This window comes from Thermobia domestica, chromosome 13, assembly GCF_964235325.1.
Source record: "Thermobia domestica chromosome 13, izTheDome1.hap1.1, whole genome shotgun sequence".
Taxonomy (NCBI): domain Eukaryota; kingdom Metazoa; phylum Arthropoda; class Insecta; order Zygentoma; family Lepismatidae; genus Thermobia; species Thermobia domestica.
Window position 1 is genome coordinate 205,276,308 of NC_137466.1, and position 20,454 is coordinate 205,296,761.

General features: G+C 36.0%; 1 protein-coding gene across 1 annotated transcript; it reads left to right on the plus strand.

Annotated features, from left to right (window-relative positions):
- Positions 1–1,724: 1,724 nt before the first annotated feature.
- LOC145667464 (venom serine carboxypeptidase-like) lies at positions 1,725–18,398 on the plus strand. The gene is made up of 6 exons (XM_081734941.1): positions 1,725–2,094; positions 4,154–4,337; positions 5,939–6,082; positions 14,331–14,405; positions 15,462–15,628; positions 17,418–18,398. Exons 1-6 carry the CDS (start codon positions 1,777–1,779, stop codon positions 17,952–17,954), a joined length of 1,425 nt encoding a protein of 474 aa, XP_081591067.1. The 5' UTR covers positions 1,725–1,776; the 3' UTR covers positions 17,955–18,398.
- The last annotated feature ends 2,056 nt before the right edge of the window (positions 18,399–20,454 follow it).

Consider the following 20,454-nt stretch of genomic DNA (forward strand, 5'->3'; position numbering starts at 1 on the left):
CACCTGAGCCGAGACGAACTGACCGGATGGCTCATCGCAAGTGAGCCGGCTCGAGCCGATGGCTCACCTGAGGTGCGCCGAACAGAGCCGATGGCTCACCTGAGCCAAGCCGAATCGAGCCCGAGCCGAGCCGGTTGACATCACTACTCGTAATTGAATTACGTGAAGGATAGTAGCTAAAAACTGTCGCTCATGAAAGTTTTGCTGCATACACCATGTCCTTCCAGTTACGGGACACTTAACACTGGCGATGAGACGGAACATCGAACAGATAAGCTAGAATTGAACACATTTTAATTACGACGCACGCTAACGATAATTACGGAACCAACTTGCCGTTGTCGTAACTAGGATATTCTGATAGAGGCAGTCATGACCCCTTATTTTTGAGAATTAAAGAAAAACATCTTACCGATGGTCTAACGGAATTCCAAGGAAGAACCCTGTTCGAGGATGGGCCTGGCTCTCTGCTTATGCCTATTCTTCTTGGGGAGCAACACTGGTCTTTTAGCAAATGTGTAACGCGTTTTTCAAAACTTTAACCTGCATAATATAGCTCATGCAATGGAGTGATCATCGTGGAGCGTGAGATCTTTAGTGATGAGCGCAAGAGTATTGGTCTTGAAGTTTTTGCAAGATTCTTGCATGCAAGCCCAAGCCCAAGACCAGGTATCCCGATGCAAGACCAAGACCAAGATCAAGGGGTGCAAGACCAAGACCAAGACCAAGACCATACCTGCAAGACCAAGACAAAGACCAAGACTCTTGCGCAAGAGCCTTGCACAAGTACCGGCACTACTTGAATTCTTTTATAGAATGTAAAAAGGGGGGAAATCATTACATCTTTCACTCGAATTTCTTGGCGTCAGTAAAAATGCCACTGAAGTGACTGTGTTCCCAGTGTTTTATGCAATCCGTGTGAATCGAGCTGCTCCTGTAGCATATAGCTACAGTATGTGTTTTCTGAATCGGTTGTTCGCGTTTTCTGTAGTTATTACTCGTAATTACTCGTAGTTATTACTCGTATTACGGTATCTCACGTAAAATAATATTGTCTAGGGAGGTCTTGTTCCACTTTCCAATGATATTTTATGTATTTGAAGATATCACATAATCACTGTAAAATTAGCGGTATTTTAATTTCGCAGTGATTAGGCCTCTTGAGGGCATAATCAAGAGAGGTTAAATTTTTAAAAAAATAATTTCATTTCATTATTTCCAAAATCAAATCAAATCTTCACGTTCGTGAAAACCACTTTATCAATTTAAGTTGCTTTTCTTTTTTTGTCATATATCATATAATACTAAAACAGTGTTTGAGTTCTAGAACTTGAGTGAACTAATGTTGCCTAGGAGCTCTAAAAATTTCTGATCTTGTATCGATCTAAAAATAGTTTCATGTCTCGTCTAAACGTAATCCAAACTAAGAGAAAATCAAAACATTCTGCAGCCCTTATAATAATAATAATAATAATAATAATAATAATAATAATAATAATAATAATAATAATAATAATAATAATAATAATAGAGAGAATTTCTTATCTTTGATAGGACTTGCTTCGAACATTTAGCTATCGTCTACATTATATTGTTTGTAATCTTGAAATCATATCTTTTGCTATTACGCAATTCTGGACACAAAAACTGAATTGTCACAAGTAGCATTATAATTAAATAGATAATACTCACAGTAGAAGTTCATAAATAGCCGGAACATAGAATCAAACGCTAGTTGCTTATCTAGAGTTTAACTGACAAAGAGGGTCCTTTACAATGTCGATTCGTTACAAGTTACTTTTTGCTCTATTCCTTCTTTTGGGCTTTACACAATGCTTTGGAAACTCGAACAAATATCCGGAACAAAGAAAAATATTCAGTATACATCGTAAAGTAAGACAAGTGTCTGTACAAGAAGACGTTGGTGACCCTCTCATTCTGACGCCACTAATTGAAGCAGGAAACATTGAAGAAGCCCGTAATCTGTCTCTGGTAGGAGATCTTGGCATCGAAGGAATTCCCAGTTATTCAGGTTTTTTCACTGTTAATCCTGAATACAACGGCAACATGTTCTTCTGGTATTTCCCTGCCCAAGTGAGTGAGAATTTACTTCTTATATCTTCTGTTGCGAGCTGTTATGGTGGGTCCGTCTGTCTTCGATCCGTTCCTTGTCTGTGAATTTTTTAGTTCGTAAACTTTTTGTATGTGAAATTTTTGCCTGTGGCTTATTTCTATGTCTCAAAACTACTTGGTTATGTCTGAAATTTTGCTTTGAACTTGTTGACCGTAAATATCTTCTCTATGAACTACGTGTGTCTGTGAATTTATTGTCTGTAAATTTCTTGTATGCGAAATTTTTACCTGTGGCGTACTCCTTTGTCTCTGAACTTCTTGACTAGGTCTGTGAAATTCTTACCTCTAAATTCTTTGTTTATGAACCTTTTGTCTGTGAAAGTTTTGCTTTGAATTTCTTCACCGTAAGTGTCTTGTCTATGAACTACGTGTCTGTGAATTTATTGTCCTTAAATGTCTTGGCTTTAAATTAAAATGAAATTAAATCTTTCAGTTTTACGTCCCATGCTTATGCCGGTTAGGCTAAAGGAGACGGTGATGATGAGAAATGAATGAAATGGTGGAATGAAGAGAGTGGGACGAAACAGGAGAACCCCGGGAAAACCCACGAGCATGGTGTTTGTCCACCATAAAGTCCACACGGCGCTAGCTGGGATCGAACCAGGGACCCAAGCACCGGAAGTGAACTCTCTGCCACTGAGACACCGCGCCCACCAAGCCTTTAAATTAAATTATTACATAACTTATCTGTCAACTTTCGAATTATTAACTTCTTATCTTTGAAATTTTTATGATTGAATTTTTTTTTCTTGCTCACAAATATTTCGTCTGTTATGTTTTGTGTTTGAGCTTCTTATCTGTAAACGTCTTGTTTCTCAATTTCTTGTTCATTATCTAGTTATCTATGAATTGTTGACTGTGAAATTTTAGTCTTCGAACTTTTGACGCATGAACGTTTACTTTCCAAAGATGGGCTGATCGATTTGGAATAAATGTGGAATGACGTTCACTGCCGGACAATAAGATTACTTATGATATTTCTAATTAAGACTGGAAAATACCAGGGGGGGGGACACGGTGGCTCAGTGGTAGAGCGCTTACTTCTATTGTGTGGGGTCTGTGCTTTGATCTCCAGCCAAGTAAGTTTGTGGTGGACAACATCATGTTCATGGGTTTTCTCGTGGTACTCCCACATTCTTATTCCACCGATTCTCGTATCATCATTTACATGCTTAATCATCCGTTTCCCCTAGCATAAGAGCAGGATCGTGGAATGTTAAACTAAAGAAAAATCTTTAATTTCTATTTCATTTTTGGACCAAATTTGACCAAGTGAAAAATCAGAAACTGAGGTGAAATTGTACAGCTCCATCAATTTGGACTAAACTTAGAAAGATGTCCATTAATCGTATTCTTAGATAAACCTCCATAACTTGGTTGAGACTGGACACAGCCGAAGTTTAAGTTTCGGCCAAAAAAAAAAAAAGAAAAAAAAAGAAAAAAAATGAAGCCAACATAAGTCATTCTCAGCAACCTTATAGTAAGATCTTTTCCATTCAAGTTTACTTTATCCCACAAAAAAGCACGTGCTCTTCTGATTAAGTTTATAATGATTGACATTCCTAATTCCTAATAAATCCTATATTTTAGTTATCGACGAATGAAATTTTGAAGTGGAAGCAGTTTTGCTGCACAATACATGACCATAACTTCTTGTAAATAAATAGTCAGCGTTTTATCGTCAATACGGAAGATTAGGGTTTCGGTTTCTGATGGGATTAATATTAATGAAATGAAATGAAATGCAATGGAATCTTTCAGTTTCACCTTCCACGATTATGCCTTTTAGACTAAGAGAGATGGGTTATTAAGGCAGATGAATGATGATAAAAAACAGTGGAATGAAAATGTAGGAGAAACGGGAGTACCCCGAGAAAACCCACACACACGACCTTGTCCACCACAAATTTACTTTTGTCGGTATCGAAATAGGGACCCCACACACAAGAGGTAATCGCTCTATTACTGAGCCACCGTGCCCCACATGGGACTAATATTAATATTCGTTTTGTTGTTGCAGACAAATCCTGAAGATGCGCCAGTTCTTCTTTGGCTACAAGGAGGGCCAGGATCTTCTTCACTCTTTGGGTTGTTTTGGGAAAGTGGTCCTTTCAAGGTCACTGAAGATATGACTCTTGTAGAAAATGAGTATTCTTGGAATATCGAACACAACGTAATATACATTGACAATCCCGTAGGAACAGGTGAGTTCATGACAATAGAAATACTCTATATTTGCCTCTCTTAACATTGATCTAATCACCATTACGAGAATTGCAGGTTGCCAGAAACTAACAAATTACCATATTAATAAGCCAGTGGTTCTCAACGTAATGCCTATCACGACCTCCATTTTATCACACCCTATTGCCAGCGAGCCCCTTATAATTTCTGGTTTGTAATAAGCGGGTGTAAGACTTTTAATATACCTATTGCGGAGATCTCACGATATCTATCTATTTCTATAATAGTAGAATCAGTTTCTTATATATAGTGGATACAGTAACTTCCCTAAAAGCGGACGGATTAAAACCAAATGTGGTCAGTTCATTCATATTACAAATCCGATCCGTCATATTGTTTCAAAATGGAGGCCGTTTGAAAATTTTAAAACTTCATAACTCCCTTAATTTTGGGTCATATGATAAAAAAAAAGTGATTTCTAATTTTAATTTTAAAATTTGGACAGTTGTTAAAAAGGTTATTGAGTATTTTAAATGACTTGATAATATGTGTGACGAAGATTGAACCGGACATTGCCGCACTAGTGAAATCACACCGTGCTCAGGTATCTTATTGGCTTTCAATTTGAATTGATTTTCAATATGCAGGTTTTGTTGCATTTGTATTTTTCTGGTATTTCAATATGTAAATCTCATTAGTTTCATATCGTACCTCTTTCATTTAAATTGATTTCTAAACAACTCTGCACTTGTTGAAAATGTTTAGTACACCTAGATATTTGTTGTTCTTAACAGTATGTATGAAAATAAAAATATGCCTATCAGAGCAAAATTCAAAATAATATTTAAAAATATTTCCGGAATTAGATTCTAATTATATTTATCTCTTCCGCTTATCTTCCGACCCCCAGGTTGAGATATCCTGTAATAAACTAATAAATTGCCATACACTGCCCAGTTCTCCCAGGAAACTATCCATCCTCATATTTACTATTTAGCGGATGTTTTTCAATAAAACTGTAACACATATTTGGTCATAAGTGGAGAACATAGTACGTTTTTTGGTTGGTTAATTAGTTTCGCATCCATTTTAACAGCAAGACGCGCTTATAGAGATGAGACGTGGAATTGAAACTAACTTACCATTTTTCTTTTGTTTGTTTTCCAAAGTGAAAGGAGATAATGAAATGCAACTTACCACAATCATAGATAATGTTATTCTACAACAGAAAATATGAACCTGAAGAATTTTCAGTGTTGCCATCCATAGAAATTACAGTGTTGCCAGAATAACATTTCCTCCGAAATCTATGTTAAGGCAGCGACTAGATGAACGAATTCAACTAACTTTATTTGATTACGTATCACGTTGTTATAGTTACATTTTATGGTTAGTGTCCACAGGATTGCAAAATTTATTAAAACGGAAATCTCTGTACAGTTTGAACGTCAGATATGTTTAGTTCTTGAGTAGTATTTGGTTACATTAACCTTCTATCCCAAGTTTCTATCAAACATATTTCATTTTAATCGATATTCCCAGCAAATACATTTTGTATATTTATGTATGTTGCATAGTTACCAAAAATGTAAATTGACATTTTCTGTTTATGTATGTTCAGGTTATAGTTTCACAGACGATGGTGGCTACGTGACAAGCCAAGCGGAAGTTGGCAGAGATCTGTACGCTGCTCTTATCCAGTTCTTCACAATGTTCCCAGAATTGCAGGATAATGACTTCTTCGTCACTGGAGAATCCTATGCAGGTAAGAATAATTTTATTGCAACATTAGTAATTGCGTCATTTGGTCTCACTTTTGACCCCTGGGTCCCTGCCTCAGAACCCATGGTCTCTGGCCCAGAGTCAATAACCTAAGGGAACTTAGGACCATCCCGTCCAGATTTTGGCAGGGGTACCTTGGCCCACCCCTAAATTTTAGCAGTGGTACATAGGACTACAAGCTTAAATTTTGGAAATTGCCAAATCTAAAAATTTGGTATGGTAGCCTAGGACCAGGGTATGTACCTCTATAAGTATTCGGGGCTTATCCCGTTCCCTTTTATGAGTAAAAAAATTGCCAAAAATTAAAATATCGGAGGTTTTTGACCCAAATTATGCCCTTTTGATGAGATCTTATTACTTTATATAGTTCTATGGGCCTGTATAGGGGTGCATTCTCTTTCATAAGACATGGGTACATTGGTGCACTCCTCTAAAAATATGGGAAAAGTACCTTCGTCCACCACTTAAATTTTGGAAATTGCCAATTTTAAAAATTTGATATAGTATACGACCTTAATATATATCACTATAAATTTGAGTGATCCATATCGTTCCCTTTTAGGGGTAAAAAATTGCCAAAATATAAAAGTAAACAGTACGTTGTACCACGGGTTAAATATTTTGGCCTAATTTATTCCCTTTGATGAAATTCTATTACCTTATACGGTTATATGGGTGTGTACAGGGGCCCATTCCCTTTCATAAAACACGGATACATTGGATTAACCTTCTTAAAATTTGAGAGGGGTACATTGGACCACCCCTTAAATTTTGCAAGTTGTCAAATTGAAAAATTTGGTATAGTAGTATAGAACACCAACATGTACCACTATAAATTTGGGTGATACCTCTCGTTCCTTTCACTGGTAAAAAATTGAAAAATATTCAAATTTCGGGGCTTATTGACCCAATTTATTCCTTTGATAAAGTCTTATTACATTATATGATTATAGGGCATGTACAGGGGTTTATTCTCTTTCTTAAAATATAGGTACATTGGTGCAACCCTTTCAAAATTTGGGAGGCGTACATTGGCCCACACCTTAAATTTTGGAAATTGTCCAATTTGAAAATTTGGTATTATAGTATAGGACCCTAACATGTATCACTACAAATTTCGATTGTTTATCTCGTTTCCTATTACGGTTAAAAAAATTGCCAAAAATGAGTACGACCACGTGTTGGTTTATTGACAAAATGTATTCCCTTTTATGAAGTCTTATTACCTTATGTGCTTATATAAGACGTGTGCAGAGGTCTATTCTCTTTCTTAAGATATAGGTACACTCATGTCCACAATTATTGTCGCATATCTTTAAATATGTTGTTCTAGGAATATAATTTGATAACGGATTCGCCCGGTATTTCTTAAATGTTAGTATGTGTATAATTGGCAAAGACATGTATGTGGCAAATTTCATGTCAAAAGAGCAGTCAATAAGAACAATAACACGAAAATAAAACTTTCTTCTCCATTTAGCAAGATTTTGTTTTACTCATTCTAATTTTCGTATTTATAATTCTTTCTCTATGAAATTTACCACAAATATACATTTTCCGATTATACACATAGTATCAGTATTAAAAGTGACCTGCAACATCATTATCAAATTATATTCTTACAAGAAGACAGTTATAGATATGCGACAATTATTTTGGACATGAGTGTACATTGAAAATTTTAGAAGAGATACATTGGCTCACTCCTTAAATTTTAGAAATTTGTTATAATAGGAAGTCTACAGAGCCCAAATAAATACCCTCATAAATCTCGTCCCCTTTCATGGGTAAAAATTTGTCAAAAATGATTGACACCCCTTTGATAAGGATTTAACACGTTATATGAGTGTGTACAGGAGTTCATTTCCTTTATAGTACATGTATTATTTGATGCTTCCTTTTTAAATTTTGTTGGGGTACATAGAACCATTTCTTAATTTTGGGAATTACGAAATAACAAAATTCGGTAAACGTTCTCTAGGACCCATTGTAAATTTTGGTATCTATTTCGTTCTCTCTTATTAGTATAAAAATTGCCAAATATTCAAATTTCGAAGGTTATTGACCTATTTTACGTTCTTGGATACGGATTTATTATCTTATATGAGAACAGGGTTTATTACTTTTCGTAAGACACAGGTATATTTGTGCACCAATCTTAAATTTTGGGAGGGGTACATTCCTTCACCATTAAATTTTGGGAATTTTCAAATCAATAATTGGTAATTGTTCTTAGAATACGAATATGTGTCGTTGTAGAAAATTGGGTAATTCAGCGTATCCCATTCTTTGGGTAAATCATCGTCAAATATTAGTATGGTCACATGGTCATTTATTGAACTATGATGGGATTTTATTATCTTATATAGGGATCCATGCTATTAGTACATTGATACGTTTTCGTCTTAAGCTTTGTAGGATCACTGCTTAAATTTGAGAATTGTCAAAATGAAATTACGTAATATACATCTCATTGGTCTTTATTATTCCCGCCTATGGGTAAAAGAAATACCAAAATATAAACGTAAGCAATACGTTGTACGATGTGGAAGGTGTTATTGGCCTTCATAAGGTTTATGAATGTATGATAGTGTACAGGGATTCATTTCCTTTAATGCTCCTTTTCGAAATTTGTTGCGGTACTCCTTAAGTTTGGGTTACGGAATAATACGTTTCTAGACCACAGCTGGTTTTACTTATTTCTTTCTAAGGTAAACAATTGGTTTACATTAATTCTAAGGAACTGAAACATTTTTAGTTTCAAAATTTTTTCTTCGAAATTTTTAGTTTGAAAATTTTGTTTGAAAAATCTTTCGTTTCAAAATTTTGTTTGAAATTTTTTTCTAAATTTTTGTTTGAAAATTTTTAGTTTCCAAATTTTTGTTTGAAATTTTTAAGTTTGAAACTTTTGTTTCAAAATGTTTGGTCTCAATTTTTTTTTGTTTTAAATGTTTTAGTTTGAAATTTTGTTTGAAAAGTTTTTGTTTTAAAGTTTTGTTTCGAAATTTTTGTTTGGAAATTTTTCGTTTCAAAATTTTTGTTCGAAATTTTTAAGTTTGAAAATTTTGTATCAAAATGTTTAGTTTCAATTTTTTTGTTTGAAATGTTTTAATGCAATAGTTGTGTAGCATACTTCTTGATATTTACTTTTCATGCAACAAAAAGAGCCTAACTTCAAATATATATATATATATATATATATATATATATATATATATGTGTGTGTGTGTGTAATGTTAAATATCAAAATGTGGCAACGCAGCAGTGGATATTGTGTGCTCGTGCTATTTTATACACCACGAATGCACACTTTCACTTCTTTGGGCGCCAGTGAACTGCAGTCAACTTGGATGCTGTTAATTATAGAAAATAAAATAATATTGCGTTAATACACTAGCTACTATGCATTGTAAGAAATATACAAATAAGAACAATTCTGTGGGTGCATGCAAGAACCTGATATGTGACATTTTTGTGAAAAGTGAGTTATCGCCATTCATGAAGGCTCCAGAGGTAATTCGACTTCTTGTAAAAAAAAAATCAGAGTTGTTGGAAGTTTACAAGTCCACCAAAAGCTGAGCTGCACATCGTATCAGGAATTAGAATTAACGCTTGTAGCGTACAAGAACATGATATGTTTATGCTGCATTCTACTGTTCCCTCTCTTGATGCAAAGGACATTGTAGTGGACTTTTAATGATGCACAACACAATTTTATGTTACCTGGTCGAACTTTCCTATTTTGTAACAGGGATTGAAAAGAAATAAAGGTTTACAACAGCAGTATACATTCCACATATGGGCCGACTTCATTAGGACTTCAAAAAGAGTCAGATCTTTCCAAGTAACAGAAATGACGAGAAATATGTTCTTTCCCCTTGCTCCTCCTATTTCATCATTAGTCTTCCACAAAGAGTGTGTTTAGGGTGAACTAGTTTACATACAGAAAACTTGCAAAATTAGAATTACGAAGGTGGAATCTGGAATTGTCCATATCGCTTACTCTCCGATATAACTAAATGGCAAAAAGTCATCATCGCCGGGAGTGGCCAGCACCCACATCTCTAGGAATTGCTTGCTCTGTATTTCGGATGAAGAAACTTGTCTGCTGCGAAAGTAAAGGATTTGCGAAAGTTTCTTACTTATATTCCACCAGAACTGCTGAGTTGAGTTGATTTTGAGTTTAACGTCCCTTTCAGCAGCGAGGCTATATGAGACGGTCCACCAGAAGTGCGAGGCTACAACGGAAGTAAAGTCAGCGCAACCAAATCTTCACACTGCTTAAAAGGAAGCTGAACAGCATTAAAGTAAGTCACATGTTTCCTTATTACATAAGAGAGATAAATCAACAAGTACTTCTAGTTGAGGATAGTCTTTCGATTGAGCTGGTAGAAGAAAAACCTTGTTGCATTTTTTACCTTCTTGTACAGAAAGCCATGTACAAACTTAGTGAACACATTGTATAATCTTTATAGCTCCATATTTAATATGTTGGATTTAGTTTAAAATGACTTTTTAACATTTTCTATATTATTGTATTACCATTGTTATTGATATATTAGCAAAATATACTAATTTTTTGTATAAGTTTACCGATGGCAGCAGCCCGTCTATAGACATTACACTCGTGCCGTTTATGGTTTGTTTAGAATGTTATTTATGAGCGGTTAGGATAAATGTTCTACTTGAGTGCAAAAGAAACCTGTTGAGAACGATTTGAATGTCACGCATATTCAGAGTGTTGCTTTACCGCCAAAAAAGTTACAGCTTTCTGCAGGTCAACATACCGAAAGAGGTCTAGATGTAGAAAGCGAAATAGAAACGCTAGCAGAGGAAGAAACTGGTGACAATCGAAACTAGTGTCATCATCATGTAACATATCAGGTTCATGCACGCTAAGAACTGTCTGTCGAAAGTGCCATTTTTCTTTCAAACAATTGTGTACGTAATATTTTCGCATATAACCAGACAGCGATTTCTGGACATTCTGTCATGATCATTTACTAAATATTGAAACGAAAATGTAATGATCAAAGCAGTTAATGTAGGTATTATAGCCCGAAAACTTTGCAGCTCTTTATTTCAAAATACTTTAATTGTAACGTATCAGGTTCTTGCATGTACCCACAGAATTCTAAATACTGTATAATGTTTTAGTGCATCATTTCAAATAAATAACGATTTGTTGGTTTATGAATCACAAATTAAATCATTTCATGTAAACTGGGAGCAATGGGTTGTTTAAAAAATAATTTGTACTAAAATGTTAATATTAAACTTAAGATACTGAGACATGTACTATAATTACAAGGAAGAAAATTTAAAAAATAGAAGAAAATTTAAGAAAATAGAAACACGAGGACTGATCAAAAAGTAAGGTTACAAAGCCTGCAGTGAAACGTGTATATATTATTTCATACAACCAATACAGCCAATACCAGATAGTACATACATTGGGTTATTTTTTTTAACATAGTCTCCATATCGGTTGAGGAATTTATCGTATTGTGTTATGAGTTTGAAAATTCCCTCCTGGTAAAAAAAAAAAAAAATCCTGTCCCTGTCACCTTGTCACCAAGTGTTTCACCTCCTTTGCGTGAGGCAAAGTGACGGACTCCTAGGTGCTCTTTCAAGTGCGAGAAGGCGTGAAAGTGCGACCAAATGCCGTAACGTGATCCGCCTGTGGTCCTGAATCAGTTTTGCCACGCGAGCTGTGTTCAAACGTGTTGATCCCGTACTGGATTGGCCACTGCACACCTAGTCTGTGACGTTTTCTCTACCAGCTGCAAACTTTAGACAGAACTCTGCGACATGCTGATGAGAGATTACAGTCTCTCCGTAAACTTCTACCAGATTCCTTGCTGGTGAGTTTCAGCCGCAGTTACATGTTTCGCCCTCAGAAATCGAATAACTGAGCGGAGTTCTTCGCAAGACCAGTTTTCCAAGCGAGTCGTCATTTGTGTTTACCTACAACTAGTGCCGCAGGCGACGGGTGGCTAAAACTTTGCAGAGATGCCAACTCCATATATTACAATTACTGTACACTCGTCATTGCTCTATAACAGACGAAACTCCAGACATATTGGACTTGTAACCTTAATTTCTGAACCTCCTCGTAATAATTATCTTTGTCACATGGAAAAAGAAAATATCTTGTGGACTAACTGAATCTAGAGTTTAAGAAATAAAAACATTCACTAGAAGATAATCCATCGATGAATCCCATCTCAAGAACATCAATCCAATCAGAACTCTTACAATCCACCTCCTTTCTATTTGTCTGTATATTGAAATGATTTTCTAGGTAGAGACTAAATTACGGTCCGGGCGAGTCTTTTCCCCTTCATCATTTTATTGCAAAGTTCTAATTACAAATGTCTTTGATTTACAAAGAATAAGTAGTGTATTTCCTTAATGACCAGATGAAGGAATATCGATGTTTTGCCAGGTGCCCCTTCCGCTCATGGCAGCATCCAGGACATTGGCAAGATTTATGATGAGATTGTGGATAACCCCCTCAGCTCACGGCTGCCTCGCAAGGTTTTCAGTTATAGTTGGGATCCCTAGACCCATGCGACATAGGGTTTAGGAAAGGTGTACTCCTAGTCCAATGCGACCTCAGAGCAGGTGACGGTTAGTTAATCAGCTGGTCGACTGATACCAGGTCCTTCTGTGGTCCCTCTTTTATTTGTCCTCTTCGGGTCTTTTCGTGAGGTCCGTCTCCTTTCGGCTTCCTTCGGTTTCTCCCGTATTGACTTCTCGTCTGCTTCATTGTTTGTAATCAGTAGCACTGTGCTTCCTGTTATGATGTGGAGATCATCACAATATTATACTTCCATCTTCTTGATCTAATCATGGAAAGGCAGTGTTAGAGTGCTTACCTCTGGTGCGTGGGGTCCCTGTTTCAATCCCTCGAAAAGTAAGTTTGTGGTGGACAACATCGTGCTCGGGGTTTTCTCGGAGTACTCCCGTTTTCTCCCACTTTCTCACTCCACCATCTCTTCCATCATAATTGACTCGTCTCCCTTAGCCTAAAGATCATGAAACGTTAAACTCAAAGATGTCATTTCCTCGATCTACTTCCTCGTGATTTCATGGTTATGTGGTTAGCGTCTGCGCTTCGGTGTAAGGGACCTGGATTCGATTCCTAGATTCTCGTTTTGTAATGGTCTTCGCAAAATTTGCGGATTGAACGCATGTCCAACGCAGAATGATGCAACAAGTAATTATAACTGGCATGGGGACTGTCGTAAACTAAATTGCAAAATTTGCTTTTGTTCAGGGAAACCGCTACGGAAGGAGGGCAACGGGAGAAACATGGGGTTCGTATTCTCCGATAGGTTGTGGGTCTATGATTCATATAGCCTCAGTGGTGAACTAGAAGGTAAAATCCAAATAAACAATCCTACTGATCGATCTACTCGAATGCCTTTCCCTCAAATTTTTAACAACAGTTCCAAAAAATATTTTTTCTATTACACGTTGCACGTTGCAGGCAATAGGCGGTCATCATACCAAGATTGATAATTAATGTAGTTTTGCGTAGTGATGATGAGGTTTACAAACAGATGTTCTCTTATATATTAAATTTATTTTTTTTTTAAATGAAAGCTAGTAAGAAGAAGTAAGTAGTCTACCTTCACCCTAGTTGATTATTTTGAGAGAATACCAAAGGGGCGGATCCAGCGGAGCTATCTGCCCCCCAGAAGAAGAAACTTTCTTGTTTTACACATATAAATAAAATCCATCCCAGAGTTTGGAGCCCTTAAAAGTAACATTATGACAACCTCCCTTCCCCCCAGAAGTCGGTCCTGGATCCTCCCCTGGAATATCGTAACAGTTTATTGTGGACCGGTAATCCTCTGACGATTGTGCTTTAAAAAATGGGTTTCCCGACTCTAAACCGAACCGTGTACAATCCTAAAATGCTTCTTAAACTTAAATCAGTCGGTAACGTCTTTAGTAATAAATTAAATAACCTTACGCTGGTAATGTTTGTCTATGACTAATTAGTTTTAATTTTTCAATGATCTTCATAAAGTGAAAAAGCGGCAAATGTAGCTTCCCTTGTTCTTGAGACCATTATTCCCGCATTTCAACAGGTATTAATTTTACTAGCAAACTGTGTCGATCACTGCGGTAATTTTACAATCACATAATATTAACATTTGACAGTTGTTTGTTGTAACTACATTGAACATTTTACAATCTATATTTTTAATTTATTTCAGGAAAATATGTACCAGCTATAAGTTACACAATACACGAGAATAATCCAACTGCAGATTTGAAGATTAATCTTAAAGGTAAGTTGTTATATTGTATATTATAGATAACTAGTACGTTGCATATTTTGCAATAAACACTTCTTTATGATACAGTTTGGGAAACGATAGTATAGCTTTAGTTATTATCGGTAATGCTAACCCGTCGGAAAAATCCCATATTGTGGGATGTTTTGACTATGATTTCTCGAAATGGGATATAGGGAATTTTCGTAATAGTTGCCAAGATTTACGGGATTTTTCATATCTATTCCATTGACGTCAAAATAATTGTCTATGGGCGAGAAATGGACAAAGAAGTGGTTCCCGCGTTCGATTCCCGGTGGAGACACTCATTGAAAAATGTGTAACAGTTTTTTTTTTCAGTCCAGGCATCTTTAGTGAGATTTCTGCTGAGTTTTCCTCATTCATACCAGGCGAAAGATGGAATGGTACCTAACAAACAGGTAGGGCGGTTTCTTCTTTCCCCCTTTCCCGGATAGCGTATTTGACGAGAGATACCATCCCTCATACGTGACGGACATAAGGCCATAAATGCCAATAATCCCCAGGAATAGTATAAATAATATTGAACCAGAAAATTAAACTTCTTTCATTAATTGATTTAAGTCATAATACGTGAACTTTGCAGCTGATCTAATTAGCTTAAAATATATAACAATTTTTGAGAAATAGTTCCTAGAGTTTCAGAAAGAATCTTGCAGGTAAAAGAAGTATTTATTTAAACTAAAATAAAACTAACTCTTGTGTTGTTTATTTGTTTATTGAATTTTAGTGCCCATTTCAGTACCAACACTAAATGATACGTACACCTACAATTTAAGATGCAATCTGAAACATCGTAATGCATTCCATACTTTCCCACCGGGAACCAAACCCGAGTGCTGTGCACTAATGGCACATGATCTTGCCACTATATCAGTAAGGAGAGCTTCTTTTTGTTATAATATATCAATATAAATACGCTTTTATTTAATCATATTCTTCATTGTGGATCTATGAGCAGAGTTAGAAGTGCATCTTTTAATTTGAGTGTTGATTGTAACGAATAATTGTCTATCATTTCTATACTTATAGGTTTGGCCATTGGAAATGGGAATAGCGATCCAATCACCGTCCTTCATTATAGCGACTATTTATATCAGATTGGATTGGTAGATGCCAACACAAGAGATGAAATCAAAATGTTAGAAGATATTACAAGAAGATACACTGAGAACGAACAATGGGAGGAGGCATTTAACGTAGGCACACTTTAAATATTATTTATGACATATATATTTATGTTAAGAGTTTAAAAACCTGGGAAATATTTATATCTTTTGTGACATTAATTAAGTTAACGTAAGAAACTAGCAGAATACCCATTTCCACACGGGAAGAGTACGTTTAATTTTGGACATGAAGCAGTAATTGGGGCTGAATTTAGAAATTAAACGGCATAGGAAGTTTCACTGTTCATCTCAGCAACCTCGAAAACTATGATTCGATACAAATATCGGCCATTCCAGATCATTTTTAAATATCATCTCATCTCCTCCCCTAAGTTGTACCATCAAAGTGAGATAATAAAAAACATCCCAGACCCAAACCTCATCTACGTGGGGTTCGAGATCGGGCTCCTGGTTCAAGAATTGTTGTTATATATATACGTTGTAAGTCAAAGTGAAATGATAACATCATTCCCAGGTCCGAACCTCATCTATGTTGAAAATTTGATAGAAATCGGTAGGGTGATTCAAGAGTTATTACAAAAAGAATCCATTTGATTCAACTTGTGCTTTCTGACAGCTGTTTTCTTCTGTTTTTCCTTCTGTAAGTGTTCAAAATAGGCAAGGAAAGAAGAACTGTTTCTATAGCAACAGCACGTTCAGCCTATTATAGTCGCTCATTTCTCTCGCTCTGCAATGTTAACCATTCCATTCTTTCCGCACGTTGCCAATTTGAATATAAACAAATGCATATTCTTTCTTAGTGAAATGTCAAATTGAGTAGTGGACCTGCTGGTTATTGAGAGTATAGTTTGTTTTAGTTCTCTTTTGTGTCATTTAATTTTATAAAACTAGGATTTACTTGCAAGTGAATAATTTCATGTTTCAATGCCCGACGCGAAAACTGGCAACACAGCATTGAACACCACGTGCGCGCAGCGAACTGTCAGAAAGGACAAGTAGTATCAATTGCAGTATAAGTTACAAACATAGTGACTTTCATTTTTATATTTGTACTGGTATATAAGGATTGTGTAACTTGGAATACTGCTCATGTTAACTTGCTTTTAAGGAATGATTGAAGGTTGACAACTAACGCAGCCGGCTATTGGTTTAAGTTAATGAACTTCTGAGGAATTCTTACAAGTTTGCCAACTTGGATATATATTTAGTTAATTCAACTTAATTTAAAAGAAACTTCGCAGGTTGAGAAACTTCTGCAAGTAGTCATCTGCATAAGTTAGCCTAGGTTTCAGGATATTTTTCACCTTGATCACTCTTATTTATATCTGGGCTATGTATCTAATTACTTTAACTTAGGTTTAATCATCAATTTCTTTCTTTGTTATCTATTTAAGTTAACCTAGTTTACAGGACTTTTTTTTTTTTTTTTTTTTTTTTTGCAATTTGAACATTTACGTAATTTCCTTTGCTATTTATATTAACTTATTTCTGAAGAATCCGTGCAAGTTGAATATCTAAACTTGTCTTTAGCCTAGTTTTAAAGTATTTTCGCAAGTTGATTACTTCTATAACTAACTAGTTAGCCCTACTTAAGTTAGCCTAGATTTGAGAACTTTCGGCAAGTACAACATAACTCTGCTTTCTATTTATGTTAATTTACTATTGAGAAATCCTTGCAAGTTAACCACTGTACAGCTTGGCTATATAACTAGTTATTTTGCCCTTGTTTTAAAGGTTCATCGCAAAGTTGACTACTTTTTGCAAACACATTCCTACTTACGTCAACCTAAACTTTTGGAATGTTAACACCTGACTATTTTTCTACTTGACTATTTAACTATTCTTCTTTGTATTTCAGGCCTATAACGCAGCCTTCTTCGCAGGTATATCTGCAGCAGGTTTTACAAACTATTACAATTACCTATATGTTTACGAAGATCCAGCGAGTAATTATTTCGATGAGTACGTTCAACAAGCGACAGTACGCAGAGCGATACACGTTGGCAATCGAACTTACTCTGATGGTGATGGAACCGTTTACGACAACTTAATCGACGACTTCATGCAGTCAGTAAGGCCTTGGGTAGAAGTTCTGGTAGATAATTACCGTGTCATGTATTATAGTGGACAGCTGGACATCATTCTTGCCTACCCTCTCACTCTAAACTTCTATCAAAGCATGAACTTCAGCGCCGCTGAGGAGTACAAAAACGCTGAGCGTAATATTTGGTTTGTGGGGAATGATTTAGCTGGATATGTGAAATCAGCAGGAAATTTCACCGAGGTTATGGTGCGTAATGCTGGTCATATGGTTCCGGCCGATCAGCCTGTCTGGGCATTGGACCTTATCACTAAATTTGTTGCTAACCAACCACTAGCAAACAAGAGAAAATAAATGCACTTCTAATTGGTAACTAAAGCTAATTATCTTCCTAACCTATAAACTAAATCAAAAGAAAAATCTAAATATTAGTATGAAGTGGCCACACTGGCACTGAACAAGTTTTATAACATAAATTTGAACTTAAATAAAACAACGCTATTTCTATTATTATTACTTTTACTAGTAGTACTTCTAATAATGATAGTGTGATTCATGTAGAAAATTATTTCCATTTTAGTTAATTTTAATTTGGAAGTTATGAATTATATTCAGAAGTTTTTGTTACTGTTTCTTTTTTTCATTTGTTGTTGGTCCTATTTAGGGTCTTTAGTACTGGCTGTTTTTATGTAAGAATTGTGCGAGGGGTTGAGACGAGGTGGTGCATTTATGTAACACTATATTTTTGAAGTATCTGAATTGAGTGGTACATTACTATCCAATTAAACATCTGATTATTATCAACATGTTTTCTCTTATTTTCTTACCATGGCGCTAAAGAAATTGGAGGTAACTTGTTAGAGGTATAATTTTTAAAAAATGTGAGGAAAGAATTGAAATTTTCCTGGCGACGTGGTTTTAGTAAGTGTTCTCGAGTTATCTGCCAGGTGAAGATTATTGACATCCGACATTTCGAATGCAGACATTGCATTTATTTTCAGGAATTGTGATGCTGGCTTCTGATTGGCTAAGGAAAATGCTGACTGCTGATTAGCTAAGGAAAATGTTGGCTCTGATTGGCTGAGGGAAATGCTAGCTCTTGATTGGACAACATCCAATCAGAAGCCAGAATATCTATCAGCCGATCGCAATCCTCCATTCCTAGCTCCAACCCTAAATAGTCACTTTATATATATTAGGGTATCCCTTATTTTGGGTAATTTCGTGTTGCGATACGCACACCCCCAAAATGTCTTCTATGTGACCGTAAACACGCATTAGTGAAATAGCAGCTCTCTATGAGAACCTTAACCCGTGCCGATTTGTCGACAAAGTCTTGAAATGACGTTTTCATATTATAATATAATTTATAATTTCTAACCCGTGATAACGGTGGAACTAAAAGAGACAGAGAAAGGAAACTTTGCGCGAAGGAACTAGAGGAAGAACGACATCGCTCGTGCATGGACAAACATCATTGGATGAACAGCGTTGCCAACCCAAGAGAAAGTTTTGTTTTTGTATATAGTATAACCTAAATTGGATATCATCATTTGAAGCAACAATGAAAATAAAGACAAAAGAGATTGTAAACGCAGATCAGTGTTGCAAACTTCTCGAGAAACAACGTGTAATATGTGTTGGCGCACACAGGGAGTGAGGTACTAACGTTTTGCACACCTTAAATCAGATATTGACAAGAACTGTTTGCGTTGATTCTAAGTCTAGAAGAATCCGCTGAACCGTGTTGCCATGAACACAAGGGAGAAATTGAGTTTGGAAGAGATACAATAACTCGGAAAAGGTCACTAATGATGTAAGCTTTAAGATCTATAATGCAAGGCAGAAGAGCATGAGGAGTAGCGCCCTGGTTATGTGAGATTGATAACTCACGTACTGACAGATATATTCGGTATCTTGTAAAAGCTGAGAACTAAGGTTTTTAAAAGATGGCAACGCTGCACAGCGGCGGCTTTTCTACTCTTGATGTCATCATAGTTATCAGCGTCCTCAAAAACCCTCGAGTACATAACTCCATGAAAATTGAACGCTGTTTTCATATTTTAACCGGGTGGTTTTTATTCCAACCCGCTGTGCAGCATTGCCATCTTTCACAAACCTTACTTGTTAGCTTTTACAAGATATCGTATATCTCGGTCAGTTATCGATCTCACATAACCACGGTCTTATGTGTAAGTACACATTGTATATGAGTGACATAATACGAGTAAAAATTTCTGTATAACAGATGTATTCTAAAATCTGAAATGTGTCTTTCTTTTGGTAGAATATACCGTCTAGAATCATTCAGCTCAGCACGAAATGATTTGAGGCATAGCACACCATCCAATTATAGACTTTTCCCTACTAGGCTGGTGCTCTATTAGTGGAATTCTCATCTTGACACTTCCTTCCTTCTTGTGTTGTCAGTCGCTTCAGTCAGTTGCTCAAGACGAAAAAAAGAGCTTTTATAGTCGAAAGCTTTTATTCTTTGAACTGAAATTTGAGATACCTGAATGTGACTAGGATCATTCGAAAATCGAGGTGAGGCTAGATCCTCTCTGCTGAATGGGACACTAAGCTTAAATCCAATACAATGCAAAAAAAAAAATAATAATAATAATAACTGTTGAGAAACAGCATCCCTAAAGGTTCCTCTGTTCCTCCAAATTGGATATTCTAACACTTATCTATAAATCCACTTTCTCTATCTGCTGAATCACAGCCTTTCTATTTCAAGTGTGCCCTCGGAAAATAGTGAAACATACTTCGGTCCCACCCCTTCCGCCATCTCATGGAGAAAATCTTCCCATTGCTTTGTGGAAAGAAGTAAACGACTTCAGCTGCGATGCCA

What these genes read in the sequence shown, in the direction of transcription:
- LOC145667464 (XM_081734941.1), top strand. Translation starts at nt 1,777, where the DNA reads ATGTCGATTCGTTACAAGTTACTTTTTGCTCTATTCCTTCTTTTGGGC. An exon ending in TCTGGTATTTCCCTGCCCAA is followed by an intron (nt 2,095 to 4,153) that starts GTGAGTGAGAAT and finishes TTGTTGTTGCAG; the next exon opens with ACAAATCCTGAAGATGCGCC. An exon ending in CACTGGAGAATCCTATGCAG is followed by an intron (nt 6,083 to 14,330) that starts GTAAGAATAATT and finishes AATTTATTTCAG; the next exon opens with GAAAATATGTACCAGCTATA.